The following is a 17,000-nucleotide window of genomic DNA, read 5'->3' as shown; positions in this document are numbered from 1 at the left end:
CCCCAGAATAGCATGTGGCTTACAGGTGCAGTGCAGAGACTTTTTCTGAGTGCTCTTTTGCTTACCGGGTTTTCTGTTGAAGAGAACTTCCCCTACACATTTCCCCATTTGTTTATTCATTTGATATATCAGTATGAGTTTCTATGTTTTATTCCAGTGTGTTACCATCCATTGCTTCATTACTCATGCTGTTCTAACTTTAAGGATGTCCGGTGAATCACCATGCAGCACTATCTTCTTTGGGTGATATTTGTTCATGTGTTTGTCAGGGCCCTGACAGGCCTGATGCCTGGAGCTGACTCCAGTACTCACAGGCTGTAAGCTCTTTGGTTGATGGTCTTATTGACACCATGGTCCCTTGAGCACTATGCATGGGCATCTGACCATCCTCAACTTCTGTCTCCTCCAACAGGCTCCTCGAAGGTGTTACTGCCCCCAGACCCCATCTTTGCATCGGCCATGTCTGAGAACGACAATGTGTTCTGCGCCCAGCTGCAGTGCTTCCACTTCCCGACGCTGCGGCACCATGACCTCCACAGCTGGCACGCCGAGAGCTGCTATGAGAAGTCCTCATTTCTGTGTAAAAGAAGTAGGTCCCCTGCAGTCTGCATCTTGGCTACCATCAGGGCCTACAGCTGGCCTCTGAGCTGCTGGTTCTCTTTCCTGTGGTAAAGACCATAATTCCTGCGCTACCTGCTTTGTTGGTATTAGGGAGTTAAATGGCAGTAGTGACCCAAGAACTTGCCACACTGTAGCCTGTCTGGCTCTTTGTGGGTCCTTCTTTCTCCTTGCCTTTTCTGCATTACTAGACAGTTCCTCTTGCCCAGTCTTTGGTGTTATGGGTCTTTCTCTGTCCCTCTACCAACACACCCAAATGCCAAATTGAGGTCTCTGAATTTTGGGACCCTGCCCAACAAAGGACAGGATGCCCTGCCTCTTCCCTGTCTTCTGTGATGAAGTGAAGGATGTATTCAGCCTTGGCAACTACAGAGAGCCACTAGTGTAAGTCCAGTTCAGGTAATGATCTCAGTTTGTTCTTGGGGATCAATCCCTCCCTTCCCACCAATACATCACAGACCCCGGTTTCACACATTCTGACTCTGTCAATCCTGTCTCAGTAGCTTTGTGATATATCTTGATAGCTGCTATTGTGACTTATCTATTCCTTGTCCTTTTTTTTTTTTTGTACTGGGGATTGAACTTGGGGCTTTACACTTGCGAGGCAGGTGGCGGAACCACTGAGCTAAGTCCCCGGCCCTATTCCTTGATCTTGATACTGTGTTGTCTGTTCTTAGCATTTTTCTCTTCCATATCAATTTTATGATATTTCTGAACTTCCTTATTAGTTGATTAGTTGTAGATTGTCCTAGATTTTTTATTTAGATAGTTTTCTTTCTGTCTTTTCTTTTTTGGGGGAATACAGGGGATTGAACCCATAGCCTTTCCATTGCCTCAGACTTTTCATTTTTTTAATGTTGTTTTTTTTTTTTTAATTTTGTTTTGGCTCCAGCAAACAAATTTTATTCAAAGGACACATTTATTTTATAAAATCCCAGACCAGATCACCAAACTCACTTCTTAGGCAACAAAATGGGAGTTGGTCAGAAAAAGTCAAGAGCTGGCTGGCTAAAGACATTCAAGGAATAGGCAGGGGATTTAGCTCAGTGGTTCCTTCTCCTGCCTTGCAAGCACAAGGTCCTGAGTTTGATCCCCAGTACCCCCCCCCCCAAAAAAAGACATTCAAGGAAAAACAAAACAAAAGCAGGATATCAAAGGCAGCAGGCAAATATTCAATCATGCAGTCTATTTTAAAAATAAAAATTTAATAGGACAAACACTAGTTCACATATGATTAGGTGACTAGGTGAAGCCAAGTTGCTTTGGCTAGGGTCCTGAGTCATAGAGCAAACAGAGGACCAGAAAAAATGTCTGCTGGAGGGTCCAATCAGCCTTTCAATCCAACAGGACATAAGTACAGCACACACATTTGACACAATCTCTTATGTAAAATCCAGATAATGTCAAAAAATAAAGAATAGGGAAGTCATAGCGTCAGAAAAGTAGACCTGTCAGTGAATATCTAAGTATGTTGCCCTCTGGTAGAAAGCCTTCTGAGAAATCTGTGAAACCATCCATAGAACACAGCTTATAAAAGCATGTGACTTTGAAAAAGAAGATAAAGATTGAGCAGTTCAGAGGATGATATACTCAAAAGAAAGACTTCAGTAATTGATAAGCATGGGAAGAAAAGTATGTACTCCTGCAGAAATAACCATAAGACATGGGGTGAGGGTTAAATACAGAATATGTTGGGAAAATTTGGAGCTGACATTAAGAAGGTTCTTGCCAAGAGAAAAAAACTGGTAATGTATACCAAGGCTTTGAAAACCCGGAACCAAGAAATTCAACATCTTTGAAAAATTATTATAAAAGCAAAGGCAGAAGCTTAACCAGAGGCTTCCTAGAAGGTTCTGGCTTTGTTTCAGTGGTAGGTTATGGAGAGTGGAGGAAGAGGAAGAAAAACTAGCTAATATATTTTGACAACATAATTTGGTTTGCTTTTTTTTTTTTGGTACTGGGAATTGAACTCAAAACCTTGCACTTTTGAGGTAGGCAAGGCGTCACTGAGCTAAATCCCCGGCCCTTTGATAATATAATTTGAAAAGAAAACCACAATGCTCTTCCTGCCCTAAACTGCAAGTCCACCTTCTGTCACAACCTCATTGACTATAGCACTGCACAGAAGGCCATAATCTCTCGCAGCTGTGCACACCACACTCTGTCCTTGACAATGCAGCTATCCCTAGGCCAAGACACTCAGTCCCTGAGAGGACCATGGTGGGCAGGTTGTCAGCTTAACAAGATCCAAAGGCCTCTGACACAGACAAAGGGAAATCGACACCTTCAGCCTGGAGGTCTGTGCCCTCTTCAGCTTGGGGACTAAAAGGGTGAGGACACAAGGGTGAGGACCTGTCCTGGGAGGTTCTCGGCCGCCTATGCTCATCAACTGAGGCCCATGAAGATCTGAACTTCACCTGCTTCGTCTAATAGTCATTGCCAGATCCATAAGGACTTACTTCGTCCCACTACTGTGCAGATCTTCTGTGAAGGCTAAATATCAATAGCTGGATAAGCCAGGAGTGGTGGCACACAGGGAGGCTGAGACAGGAGGATTGCTTTGGGTTCAAGATCAGCCTGAGCTACTTAGTGAGTTCAAGGCCAGCCTGAAATACATAGCAAGTCCCTGTCTCAAAAAAAAAAAAAAAAAAAAGGCTGGATAAAAGTCTAGACCTTTTAGCTACTATGAAAAGAAGTAAGTGGAATTTGACTGTGGATGAGTGAACTTCAGTGTCTGTGATGGCTTCTTCTGAATGAAAACTTATGCCAGTAGAAAATCAGAAAAAGCAGTTTTCATTGAGACCAAAGATAGATGTTTCTTTGAAAGTATTTTAGCGAATTATGCATATTTACATTTAGTACCTGTCTCCTTATTTTTCGAGTTGTCAGATGTCTCTGCCTGAATTCAGTGAATTAATCACCAACCAGATGAAAATTGACTTTACATAATGCAAGAAAGAGCAGAAACCTCTGGCATGCCAGGTAACAGGCCCCCATCGGGCTGCACTATTACACGCTGGCAGCAAGTCCTGATGGGTGCTTGGTGCAAAAAACCCTGTCAGGTTCCAGTAAGTTATGTGAGCTCTCCTGGACAGGGTGTCTCAGAAGATGGAACACCCCGAGTCCTGGGCTGCCTTTGCCTTCACAACAGGATTTGAGGTGTGGCTTCCAAGGAGATGTCATGGTAACCATTGACGAATCTTCCTGGGCTTTGTATCCTACCCTCCACCCCTGGCAGAAATAAGCATCCAAGCAGCACTCCCAACATCCCTGCATTCCTCACAGTCTGGTTCATTCCATTCGGCTGCTACTTGCCAACAGAAGAGATTGCTGTGAGAGCAGGGCACCATGTTCCTACATCCACAGGAGACCCTCTGAAGAAGCCCAGATGCACAGTTCACCTTTTTTTTTTGAGACAGAGTCACACTAGGTTGCCCAGGCTAGGACTGAACTCTTGTGTTCCTCTGACCTCTGCCTCCCATAGTGCTAGGATTATAGGAATGTACCATCACTCCCCTCTTGTTTCTTCTTTCAGATCTTTGACATTTATTTTTTAGTGCTGTTAACTTTTGCCAAAGTCTCCAGTACAGTATTGATCAGAAGTGTGATGGTGAGCATTCTTACTTTCTCAACTTAAGACAGTGATCTTCATCTGTTAGCATTAAATTAATCCTTTCTGTAGGATTTTAGAATATATCTTTATGAAGTTAAGTAATTTACCCTTCTGTGCTAATTTACATTACTTTTTTTTTTTTAAACAGGGTCTCACTGTGTAGTTCAGGTTGGCCTTGAACTCACAGCAATCCTCCTGCCTCAGCCTCCCAAGTGCTGGGATTATAAGCATGTGCCACTACGCTGGCTGTATTTTTTCTTTTTTTTGCAGTACCAAGGATCGAACTCAGGACCTTGTGCTCAAAAGGCAGGCACAGTACCACTGAACTAAATCCTGGGCCCCGCTGGCTGTATTGTTTGTTTTTTTTTTAGTACCAGTGATCAAACTCAGGTCCTCGAGCTTGCAGGGCAGGTGGCGGAACCACTGAACTAAATCCCCAGCCCTCTGGCTATATTTTTATTAGGGGCTATATGTTTTGTGTTTGTTGCAGTTACACAGTTTCTATAATCAGTTAATTTATTATTTTACATTAATAGATTTTCTGATGTTAAACCATCCTTGAAGCCAGGGGATGATGGTGCTTGCCTGTAATCTCAGCACTCTAGGAGGCTGAGGCAGGAGGATTACAGATTCAGTCCCAGCCTGGTTATCTGAGAGCCGGTCTCAAAATAAAAAAATTTAAAATGTGTGGAGATGTAGCTCAGTGTGAAGGCCTTGGGTTCAGACTCTCGGTACCACTACTCCAAATCTTTAAGATCCATTTTTTAAAAATTATTAATTAGTTTAATCTTTTGCTGGTACTGGAGATGGAACACAGGGCCTTGTGCAAGTGCTCTACCACTACACCTCAACCCTCACGTTGTTTTTTTTTCTGTTGACAAGCAGCATTACTTTTATTTGCATTTATTTTATGCCTAATTTATTCCCGTGCCATAAGGTTTTTTTTCTTTTTTTTCCCCTTCCCTTGCCCTCCCTTCACCCCCTCCACCCTTCCCTATTTGCAAAGACCTTGTTTCCATTTCTTTTCTTCTTCTCATATTTTTTCCTTTCCCTTTTTTCCCTTCCCCTACCCTTCCCAATTCCCCTGCTCTTTTAGACTTTTCTTCCTGTTACACAATATCAGTTATACATTTTTTAAATTACAATATTAAGATCTAGGAGACATTACTACAGATTTTATAGAATTTGAAAGGATATAGAAAGCATATTACAAAAATCTTTTCTGAAATAAATTTGACAACTTCTAAGACATACCTTGGAAGACAAATTAATGAAACTAACTCTGGAGGAAATACAAAATTTGAATAGCACCTATTAAAGAAAGTATATTCCTGGGCCGGGGATTTAGCTCAATGGTTCTGGCACCTGCCTTGCAAGTGAAAGGTCCCGAGTTCGATCCCTGGTACCAAAAAAAAAAAAAGTATATTCCTAGCTTGAAAACCTACCTATATGACAACAGCAGGCTCATAAACATTTTAACTGATAAATAATATAAAACAATTAAAGCAGAAAAAAGAAGGAACACTTCTCCCCTCATTTTAGGAACTCAACATTGTGGTAATCCTAAAACTGGATAAAGATAATAGAAGAAAAAAATATGAACATAGATAGAAATTTGTTTAACAAAACAAACTATTGGAAGTCAGATCTGGCAGGATGTCGAAAGTGGTTTTGTTATAGGGATGGCAGTGTTGGTTCAGCATTGGAAGATCCACCCCCAAAAGTCATCATTTAAACAGAGGAAAGGAAAAAGCCTATGATCCTTGTCACTAGTTGGAGAAAAAGTATTGGACTAAATTCTACAGCTGTTCATGGTAAAAGCTATCAGGAGACTAGAAGTAGAACAGAACCTTCTCAACAGATTAAAGACATGTACTCTATACTTCCAGTGAGAACGCCTTATATAAATGGAGAAGATACAATATTTTCTCCTTAAGGTGGGTAACAAGGGCAGATATGCTTACTCTTCATCTGTTCATTAAACTTTGAAACCTAGTCCCCACCAAAATAGTCTGGCAATAAAATGACAAAACTAGGATAGGATTGGCAAGGTAGAAGCAAAATCTTTATATGTAGATGAAATCATCATCTACAGAGAAAATACTAAGAAATCTCTAGGAGCCCCTAGAACTTGTACTTGAATTTAGCAGGATTAGAAAACACAAGGTATATATAAAAATTCAGGTCTGTGTATACTTGTTATAAATGAAGAACTGGATATTGAAATTTAAAAGTTATGTAGGACTACAAAGGACCTAAAAAATTAAAAACAAAAACAGCGTTGGAAGACATTTAGTACCTAATTTTAAGACATCTTCTAAAGCTACAGTAATCAAGGCAGTGTTGGTGTAAGGAAAGACATATAGATCATTGGAATAAAACAGAGAATCTAGAAATAGAACCACACATATATGGTCCACTGAGTTTTGAAAGATTATTTGACATTAGCATTTTATGGAATATAAACTCGATTTAAGAGCCAAGGAAGAGATAGTGTTTTCAGCGAATGGCACTAGAACACCTAATATCCGTATATAAAAAATTAACCTCAACCGTTTTTTTCCATACATGAAAATAACTTGAAGGGATCTATGAACCTAAGTAAGAAAGCCTAAAAGTATAAAACTGTAAGAAGAAATTATAAGGGAAAATATTTATGAATTCAGGGTAGGCAAGAACTACCTAGCATACAAAAAACATGATGTATAGAAGAAAAAAATTGATAAATGAGATTCCATCAAAATTTAGAACTTTAAATGACATCATTAAAATGAAAAGTAGTCCTTAAACAGACCATATTTACAATGCATATAACCTATGAGCAGAATATATAAAGAATTCTTAGAGCTCATTAATAGACAACCCAATTAAAATGTAGACATAAGAAGATGATAAATAGCCAGTATAGCACAAAGAATGGTATGCAACTCTAGAATCAGAAAAATACTAATCAGTACAATAATAAGATTGAATTATACACTCATTAGGGAGATGAATTTAAAAGTTTTAAAAGCCTTGTCATGACTTTTTCTTTTTGTTGAATTCTCCCTCTTTGCGTTTAATTTTTCACGCCCAGTGGATTCATTCTGCTGGGTTTCCTGGGGTTCTGATCCTCATTGTCTTTTCCTAGGGTATTGTCTAAAATTTTTTGGAGTGCCAGTTTGGTATTCATGAAGTTCCTGAGGTGCTCTTTATCATGAAAGTATCTTATTTCTCTATCAATTTTGAAAGATAGTTTTGCAGGGTACATCAATATGGGTTGGAGGCTGTTTTCCTTTAGGGCTTGAAATACATCACTCCAAGCTCTTCTTGCCTTGAGGGTTTGCATTGAGAAGTCTGCTGTGATTCTGATGGGCTTTCCTTTGTATGTGATTTGTTTCTTTTCTCTCACTGCTTGTAGAATTTTGTTCTTCTGTTGAATTTCTGGAATCCTAACTATTATATGCGTATGTGTAGATTTTTTTTGATTAAGGCTAGCTGGAGTCCTATAGGCCTCGCTTATCTGTATGTCAAATTCTTTTCCCCTGCTTGGGAAGTTTTCTGCCATCACTTCTGTGCACAGTTTTTTATGTCATCTGCACTCTCTCCTCTTTCTTCATTGACTCCAATCAGTCTTATGTTATTCTTCTTTGCATCGTCTAGCAGCTGCTGGATTGATTTCTCGTGTTCCTTTACAATTTTAAAGCAATTTTTCTTTTCCTCCTCACTAGTTGCAATCTTATCTTCTATATGTGAAATTCTATCCTCACATTGGTTCATTCTGCTGCGCAGACTCTCGATGGAGTTTTTAATCTCTTGGAAATCTGTTTGCATCTGTTTTATGGATTCCATTGGTTTCCTATGTTGGGATTCCATCATGTTCCTCAGATGCTCTATTTTTTTATCTGTGTCCTCTCTAGATTTATTAATCATGTCTTGCTCCATGAGCAAAATCTTTGCTGTTATCTGAGTAATTATTTCTGATTTCATTTTTCCCAGATCCTCTTTTGGTGCCAGTTCAGAGAGTCTAGGTGGTTGAGTATCAGAGTGTTCCATCTCGTTTCCCTTTGGGGTTGCTGTAGGTGATCCAGAAGTCTGTTTTTGAGGCTTGTTTATGTGTCTTCTCATTTCCACGGCAGGAGGGCTGCTTCTGGCACCCACAAGGCCCACCTTCTCTGCCCTAGGAGCCTGGGATGGCAGTGGGGGAGCTTCCTTCCAGGTTCTGGGACTGGCTCAGCTTCTCTGCTGAAGGAGCTTGGGATGGCAGTGAGGGAGCCTCCTTCCGGGTGCTGGGACCGGCTCACCTTCTCTGCCCTAGGAGCCTGGGATGGCAGCGGGGGAGCTTCCTTCTGGGTTCTTGGACTGGCTGAGCTTCTCTGCCCCCATGCCATAAGTTTTTGTTTCTTCAGTTTCTTCTGGGATATCTTTTTTTCTGTCCAACTTCCTCTTCTGCTTTAGGAACAATTTGTTCCTTTTCAATAAGGATCATCTCATTGTGGCAGCGGGAGCTCATGTAAGGGTTATTCCGGCCATGAGCTCTGTAAGTCCAGCAGCGCATCTTGGGTGCTTTGTTCACCTGAATATGTTCAATGACCAGAGAATCTACATCTAAACCCTTAAGCTCAGCATTACTCTGTGCATTTTTAAGCATGTGCAGCAAAAATTTAGCACTCTTTTTGGGCCACCAGCCCTGTGTTCAGCCCCACTGTATGGCCTAGGCACATCTACCAACTCCACCATTGTAACCTCTGAATGGCACACATTGCTTCTTTAATGTGACATCCTTCAGATACTTGGTGGCCTTTTGGGTATGCATACCCTTGATGGCCTGGGCAGTTTCATGGGTGTTCTTAAAGTGAACGTGAAGATTTGAGCCTCTTGATTTGCATGATTTTGTGGCATTTTCTGGGTTGAGAGAGTAGTGAACCATTTTCACAAGTCACCTCTCGTCCTTTACAGGAAGAACCTTATGGTTTTTATATATATTATATTCAGGATTTGGTTTGCTGATACTTTATTCAGAGTTAAAGAACTCAGTAAGAAGTGAGTTTGCCCTGGTACTGTACATTCCTTTTCTATACTCACTTGACTTATTTTCACATCATGTTTCTGTTAGTTTTATGAAGTAGGTTGGGACACATTCTACCATTCTCTAAATCTGTTTGTATAAGTTGGAGATAACTGTCCTTAAGTGCTTAGTAGATTAACCTTCTAGGACTATCTGGGGCAGTGTGGGGAAACTTGAGTAATTTGGTAGTTAGATATAATTTCAGACTTGCAGGAAATTCCTTCTCATGTACCTTCTGTACAGACTCATTAGGTATTTGCATTTTGTTATATTTGCTTTACCATTTATTCTCTGCATATCTTTTTCTAAACCACTTGAGAGTAAAGTAGAGATACTGTGTACCCTTAACCCTAAGTACTTCAATGTGAATTTCCTGAAAAAAAAAAAAAAAAAAGTACCCTCTTATTGATAAAAATCAGGACACATACCATGAATATAATACCTTCCAGTAATTCACAACCCATCATTCAGTTTTGTCAGTGGTTTCAATAATGACCTTTTATAGCCTATTTTTTCCCAACCTAGGATCAGTCCAGACTCTTGCAGTATATCTAGTTGCCATGTCTCTGTAGTCTGCTTTTTGTCCTTCACTTTGAAGTCCTCTTTTTTTTTGGTACCGGGCATCCAACTCAGGACCTTGCACTTGTGAGGCAGGCGGCGGCAGCACTGAGCTAAATCCCCAGTCCTGTCCTTCACTTTGAGTAATTTCTATTGTCCTGTCTTCAGGTTTACTAATTCTTTCTATAACTGTGTCAGGTGTACTTATGAACCCATGGGAGGTGTTCTTCAACTTTCTGGTTCATTTTGTCTGTATCTTTCAATAGGATTTTAAAATTATTTTTTGGAGACAGGATCTCACTATATAGTTCAGGCTAGCCCTGAACTCATTATGTAGCCCAGGCTGCCCTCAACTCGAGGATATCCTTCTGCCTTAGCCTCCCCTTAACTGGTGTGCACCACCACGGCGACATGTATCTTTCTTTTGTAGACAAGTTATGTACTCTTTGCTTATAGCCTTAATGTTCTGAACAGCAAATATTTTACCTCAGCCTCCCAGAGTGCTGAGATTTCAGGCATGTGGCACCCGGCCTGGCTTAACTTTTTTATACAGTAGAACATTTTGGTCCTCTGCTTCCTGCCTGCCATCCCATGAACTATTTTTCCTCTGCCATGCCACCCCTGCCTTGGAGCCAACTGACTATATGCTGAAACCTCTACAAATTGTGAGCCAAAATGAATCTCTCTTCCTTTAACTTGTGATCATTTGAAGATCTGTCCCTAGGGTTATAAGAGATGGAGGAGAAGTATAGCCTGCAAAGAAATGATGATTTCAAAAGTGTGGTCACTGAACAGTGCAATCATTTGCAAGCCGTCTTCACTTCCTGTTACTTAAGTTTGATGAATTCTTCAAAAAACTATTAGAGAATGCAGAGAAATCCCTGAATGATATGTTCATGAAAACATGGCCTCTTATACATGCAAAATTCAGAGCTGTTTAAAGATCTCTTTGTAGAGTTGAAGGGCACCTATGTGGTGGGAAATGTGAACCTGGAAGAAATGCTTAATGACTTCTGGGCTTGCCTTCTGGAGTGGATGTTCCACCTGGTGAACTCCCAGTACCACTTTACAGATGAGTATCTGGAATGTGTAAGTATACCGAGCAGCTGAAGCCTTTCGGAGACATCCCTTGGAAACTGAAGCTGCAGGTTACTTGCATCTTCTTAGCAGCCCATACTTTCGCTCAAAACTTGACCATTGCAAGAGATGTAATGAGCAAAGTCTCTGTGGTAAACCCCACAGCCCAGGGTACCCATGCCTTGTTGAAGATGATCTACTGTTTCCACTGCCGGGGTCTCATGACAGTGAAGCTATGTTATAACTACTGCTCCAACATCATGAGAAGCTGTTTAGCCAACAAGGGGGATCTCGATTTCTAGTGGAACAATTTCATACTTGCCATGCTGATGGTGGCAGAGAGGTTAGAGGGTCCTTTCAGCATTGAGTCTGTCATGGATCCCATCGACGTGAAGATTTCCGATATGATTATGAATATGCAAGAGAACAGTGTGCAAGTCGCCCAGAAGGCTTTCCAGGGATATGGCCCCCTGAGCCTCTCCCAGCTGGATGCATTGCCCAACCACAGTGGCTGGCATGAGCTTGGACCAACTGGTTACTGATGTCAAGGAGAAACTGAACCAGGCCAAGAAGTTCTGGTTCTTGCTCCCTAGCAATGTTTGCAACAGCAAGAGGATGGCTGCAGGAAATGGCAATGAGGATGACTGCTGGAATGGGTAGGGCAAGAGCAGGTACCTATTTGTAGTAACAGGAAATGGATTAGCCAACCAGGGCAATAACCCTGAGCTCCAGGTCAACACTGACAAATCAGATATACTGATCCTTTGTCAAATCATGGTTCTTCAGGTTATGACTAGTAAACTGAAGAATGCTTATGATGGGAATGACATGAACTTTTTTTTTGGTACTGGGGATCAAACTCGGGACCTTGCACTTGCGAGGCAGGTGGTGGAACCACTGAGCTAAATCCCCGGCCCTGGGCTTCTTTGATATCAGTGATGAAAGTAGTGGAGAAGGAAACGGAAGTAGGTGTGAGTATAGTGCCACTGACCACACTGGGAAGAGTGCCAATGACAAAGTCGACAGTGCTGGCTCCCATGGTGCAACACAGCCCTACCTCCTTGCTGTCTTCTGTATCTTGTTCCTGTGCATCTTGTTATGCAGAGAGAGTATAGATAATTTTCAAGCTTTTTTTTTTTTTTTTAGTACCAGGGATCGAACTCAGGACCTTGTGCTTATAAGGCAGGCATGGTGCCACTGAGCTAAATCCCTGGCAATTCTCAAGGTTTTGAGAAAAAATGTTCATCAGAAAGTTAAAACCTATTATCACTTTTATACCGTCCTAGTGACTTTGCTTTTTAAATGAATGGACAGCAATGTACAATTTTTACTATGTGGCCACTGGCTTAAAAATGCTAACTTGGTTTTTCATTCAGTTTTGGGGGAGAAGGGACCCATGTTAAACATGGCTAACAGTGTAGGTACAGAGCTGTAGTTAGTTGTGCATTTGTGATTTTATCACTCTATTATTTGTTTTTTCTCATTTTGTTTGTAGGTTTGGTTTTTTTTCCTCAAGTATGATTTCACCTTGTTTTTTTTACAAGAAAACCAGGGTCCTTTCTTGGGATGTAACATGTACATATTTCTGAAATATGTTTTATTTATCATGTTATCCTATTATAAGAAAAAGTCCAACAAGCAGTAAAATTGCCATTTATCCCTATTATTTTAGCTGCCTTATCTGGAGAGAAGTAGAGGTGATTTGGTTTTTTTATTATTACTAAGTTGGGACAGAATTTGAAGGCATAGGCAGGCTTCTGAGCCACTTGTCAGATTGTTGTTGAGCATCAATACATGAAGATTAGACTTCATTTAGAGCTGGTGGTTGGAAGAGACTGCAGACTGCCCATTTTGGTTGAGTTGAATTACACAAGCTAAGGTCACGTATATGTCCATTTCTTGAATGTAGAAAAAGGTTCTTGATATAGTTTCCTTTGAAAGATAAAAGGCATTCAGGGTGTCCCAGGGTTATCACATGTTCACACTTGGGTGAGAGAGGTGTTTTGTTTTGTTGTGGGTTTTTTGTTGTTGTTTTGTTTTGTTTTTAACCAGGCAAGTCAGCAAGCCACTGTATGCCAGTTTTCAGGTCCACACTGACCCTCTTGAAATTTTTATCCTGTTGGCAGCAAGAAGTGACTAATGGTCTGATTTAGTCTGGCTTGAGTGATCCGGATTTCAAATCCAGTCACCTAAGAGAACTGTCTGGAAGCTAGCCAGAATTGGGGTGCAGCCTGGGCTCAGGAAATAGCTGTCAACATGCAAGCAAAGTTTTAGTCTGTGCATGCGTATGTGGATTTGTTTTTATCCCAGTATTGTTTTAGAGAGGATGAGGTGTCTTAATTCGAGCCTTTTTCTTGCCTAGCCCTCTTTGATCAGTAAAGCAAAAGACTTGCCGTGGTTTGCAGCTGTGTGCTACTACCAGCCAAGGAGCCCCCTGGTGGGGGAAAGCTAGATGTACAGATTTTTTCATGTGGTTTTTTTTTTTTTTGGTACTGAGGATCGAACTCAGGACCTTGTACTTGCGAGGCAGGCACCGGAACCACTGAGCTAAATCCCTGGCCCCTCTTTGTCTTTTTTTGTATGTGGATTCAAATTATTATCTAGGGGTCACTTGCTTTTACCCAAAAGAACTAGAACTGCTTGTGTTATTTCTTGAGAAGCAGGTCTGCAAGCAACAAATTCTGTGCGCGCGCGCGCGCGCGTGTGTGTGTGTATGTGTGTGTGTGTTTTGGAAATTTGATTTGCTTTCAAGCTGTGCCATCACAGATGTTTCCTTTGAGCCTTTTGAATATATTATCTACTGGCCTCTGTTGTTTCTGCTAAGTCAGTTGTTCATCTTATTGGAGTCCTTTATCAGTAACAAGTCATTTTCTGTTTGGTCCTTTTAAGATTTTCACCTTGTTTTATTAGACTTGTAGCATTTTTACTGTGTGTCAGATTGTAGGCCTTTTGCATTTATCTTACTTGGAGTTTATTATACTTCTGAGATGTATAGGTTTTTGTTTTTAATTAATTAGGGTAGTTTTCAGCCATTCTTCAGTTTTGTTTTGTTTTGGGTTTTTTTTGCTTCTCTCTCCCTCCCTGTCTACCTCCCCTCCCTCTTCTTATTACTCCCATTTCACATATGTTGGCATGCTTAATGGGGTTCTACATTTCTCTGAGGGCTTTTCATTTGTTTTTCTTCTTTCTGTTTCAGCTGAGAATAATTTTATGTTTCTTCTCCTAGTGCCCCTGACCACGTGAGGGTTGTACATTTAACCCGTCTTAACTGAGGCACTGACCTGTTGTGAAAATTCTGAAGTCTTTTTCTAGACATCCTCACCCCATTTGGAGACAGGACAAACGTCCTTCTTATGCCCCTTTGCCTTTCACTGAAGGTGTGTCCTGTCTAATCTCTCATCCCCTCCCTGCTTCCTCAGGGCCTCTGTTAGGTCTTTCTGCCAGTATGAAAGTCTTGCTATAGTTCTTTGCCCTCCTGTAGCCCTAGGTTAGCCCTGCACATAGTTTTCCACATATGTCTCAGGTCCAGCCAACCATCTCAAGTATAACCAGTAGCTTCTTTGGAGACTCATTTGAGACCCATTCTGATTTTAAAATAGTTAATGTCTGCAGAAGCTGCATTTTTCTTTTTTTTTTTTTCTGGTACTGAGGATTGAACCTAGGGCCTTTGCATTGAGCTACATCCCAGCCCCTTGTTTTTTTTTCTTATTATTCTGAAATAGGATCTTGCTGAGTCACTGAGTTGCCCAGGCTGGGTTTGAATTTGTAAACTTCCTGCCTTAGTCCCCTAGAGTCCTGTGCTTACAGGCATGTGCCGTACTGCATCTTGGAATTAAATTAAAAGCAAAAGCTTCTGTAGGGACCTTCACCTTGGAGTCTGGGATTCTTCTTTGTTTTGGCTGTCCGAGTTCCATGAACTATTTACCCTGGCTGGCTATGGTTTGTTGTAACAGTATTGTAGACATACCTCTTAGACCACCAGTGCTGTTAGGCAGCCACCCCTATGCTGTGGGGATTCACAGTGTGCAGCGTAAGGAAGACTCTAGACATAATCTGCCCAACTTTTTACATGCTCTAGTCCCTAAGGCCCAGTGGCATGTTCCAGGGTTCCCTTTCCTGGGGATGTATACATCTGTGCACATATGTGCTCGTTGCAGGTCAAACGTGTGTTGACATCAAGGACAATGTGGTGGATGAAGGCTTCTACTTCACCCCTAAAGGGGATGATCCATGTTTGAGCTGCACCTGCCATGGAGGAGAGCCTGAGATGTGTGTGGCCGCCCTCTGCGAAGGTCCCCAGGGCTGTCAACAGTACCGAAAGGAGCCTAAGGAGTGCTGCAAATTCATGTGTCTGGACCCAGGTGAGACTCTTGATAGTGGACGGTGAGCAGTGTTTCCCTTTCACATCAGAAGCTAGATGTGTCCTGTGTGTATGTGGTACTGGGGATTGAACCCAGGGCCTATTGCATGCTCAGCAAGCCCTCCCGTGCTGAGCTACATCCTTTTTATTTTGATTCTGGGTATTGCATATTTGAACTGGCTGAACTTGCCATCCTCCTGCCTCAGCCTCTTGAATACCTGGGATTATAGGCATTACAAGATTATAAGCCACCATTCCCCGCCCAGATGTCCTTTTGCTTCCTCAGTTGTGGGGATTTGGATCTCATAACATGTGGTGCAGCAGTGGTGACCGTGTTTGTTCACAGAGCTGTCATAGAAACTTGGATGGCTGACTTTTCTACCTAGTGTGTCTTATGCATCCTGACCCCTGTAACTGCCACCCTTCACATTGCCTCATTCCCTTCTCTCAAGTAACAGATATTCACAAATGAACTTGAATTTGAGCGTGGCTCATTGTTTACAAATTAGCTGGACTTGGCACCTTCAAACCTTTCTCCTTTCTTTTTAAGACTAGAGCTAGACTTCTAATATGTGTAAACATTTGAGCTCTTCTTCTTTCTATTACAGCAGGCCCTTGCTTACCGTCATCAGTTTTTACTGGTAGAATCTTTAAAAGAAAGAGTAAATATTACCCTCAGTTTTAAGGTGAAACTCCTCACCATTAGGTGGTGCTTTAAGGCAGATATAGTCTAGTTTGAAATGACCTTCTACTTACCACAAGAGAGCAGCCCAAGGTGTCCTGCTCCCTAGGCTCATTAGGACACATTGAACACTGCACGGAATGATTCATTACCATACACAAGTGCTGCCACAACTCCTTGTTGAGTTCAGGTCTCATGAGAAGTATAGTTGTTTCTTGGATGCCACAAAGTAGAGATTTGTGGGAGCTCTTGGGTATATGGACCCTGCAGAATAGCAAGCTTGGAGGGCTATCTCTGCTGGAGTGTGAGGCCACAACACAGAGCTGTCCCTGAGTGGAGTGTCGTCAGGGTTCCTCACACCAGGAGGCTGCTAGGTGGGAGAGTAGAGCCATCCTTCAGAGGCTGTGTCTGATGCTGGGCAAAATTGGGCACTCTGACACATGTCACATGTGCCATCAGATGTGTGCAGCTGACTATAGTATTTGCAGAGGTCATGATTACAGCCAACCACCAGGTAACAGGGACCTTGACATCAGTGAAGACGGTACTGATCACTGTCTCACAGAAAAGCAGTTTTCTACTTGGAAAAAGTTTATCCCTACCAGATCATAAGAAGCACTGACTGAGTACTTAGCAAGTTCTTGTGCCCCTAGACAAATGACTCCACATCTCCAGCTAAGTTACCTTGGGGTCGAGTTCTTATTTTTTATTGCAGGCCATGTCATCTGGACTCCTGGTTCCATAGGAGTCTCTCAGTGTTATCCTGCAAGTCTGTCTGGGCCTTATAAAGATGGCCAGACAGGCCAGGCTGGTGGTGCACGCCTTAAATCCCAGCACTTGGGAGGCTGAGGCAGGAGAATCGCCGTAAATTTGAGGGCAACCTGGGCTACATAGTGAATTCAAGGCTAGCCTGAACTGCACAGTGAGACCCTATCTCAAAAAAAAAAAAAAGAGTGTGATGCATCCATTTGGGCTGGGGATGCAGCTCAGTGGCATGGCACCTACCTGGCAGACACAAAGTCCTGAGTCCAGTACCAAAAAAAAA

The 17,000-nt window shown here is 41.8% G+C and overlaps 1 protein-coding gene and 1 pseudogene across 8 annotated transcripts in view; both read left to right on the top strand.

Moving 5' to 3' along the window:
* Window positions 1–17,000, top strand: part of Dgcr2 (DiGeorge syndrome critical region gene 2) — a 91,267-nt gene that overhangs the window by 66,926 nt on the left and 7,341 nt on the right. For all 7 annotated transcript variants that reach the window (XM_004874867.4, XM_087203016.1, XM_004874870.4 and 4 more), the window contains 2 exons: window positions 413–589; window positions 15,071–15,274. In XM_004874867.4, coding sequence (XP_004874924.1) covers window positions 413–589; window positions 15,071–15,274 — 381 coding nt within the window. The remainder of the gene's footprint in view (window positions 1–412; window positions 590–15,070; window positions 15,275–17,000) is intronic.
* LOC147820918 (glypican-4 pseudogene) lies at window positions 596–15,064 on the top strand (annotated as a pseudogene). Its single transcript, XR_015447967.1, has one exon. The product of XR_015447967.1 is annotated as a glypican-4 pseudogene (transcript).

This window comes from Heterocephalus glaber, unplaced genomic scaffold, assembly GCF_053883595.1.
Source record: "Heterocephalus glaber isolate CG9 unplaced genomic scaffold, H.glaber_assembly_v1.0 deba00001781, whole genome shotgun sequence".
Taxonomy (NCBI): Eukaryota; Metazoa; Chordata; class Mammalia; order Rodentia; family Bathyergidae; genus Heterocephalus; species Heterocephalus glaber.
Note: the sequence above shows the minus strand (reverse complement) of the source record. Positions and strands in the feature narration are given on the sequence as shown.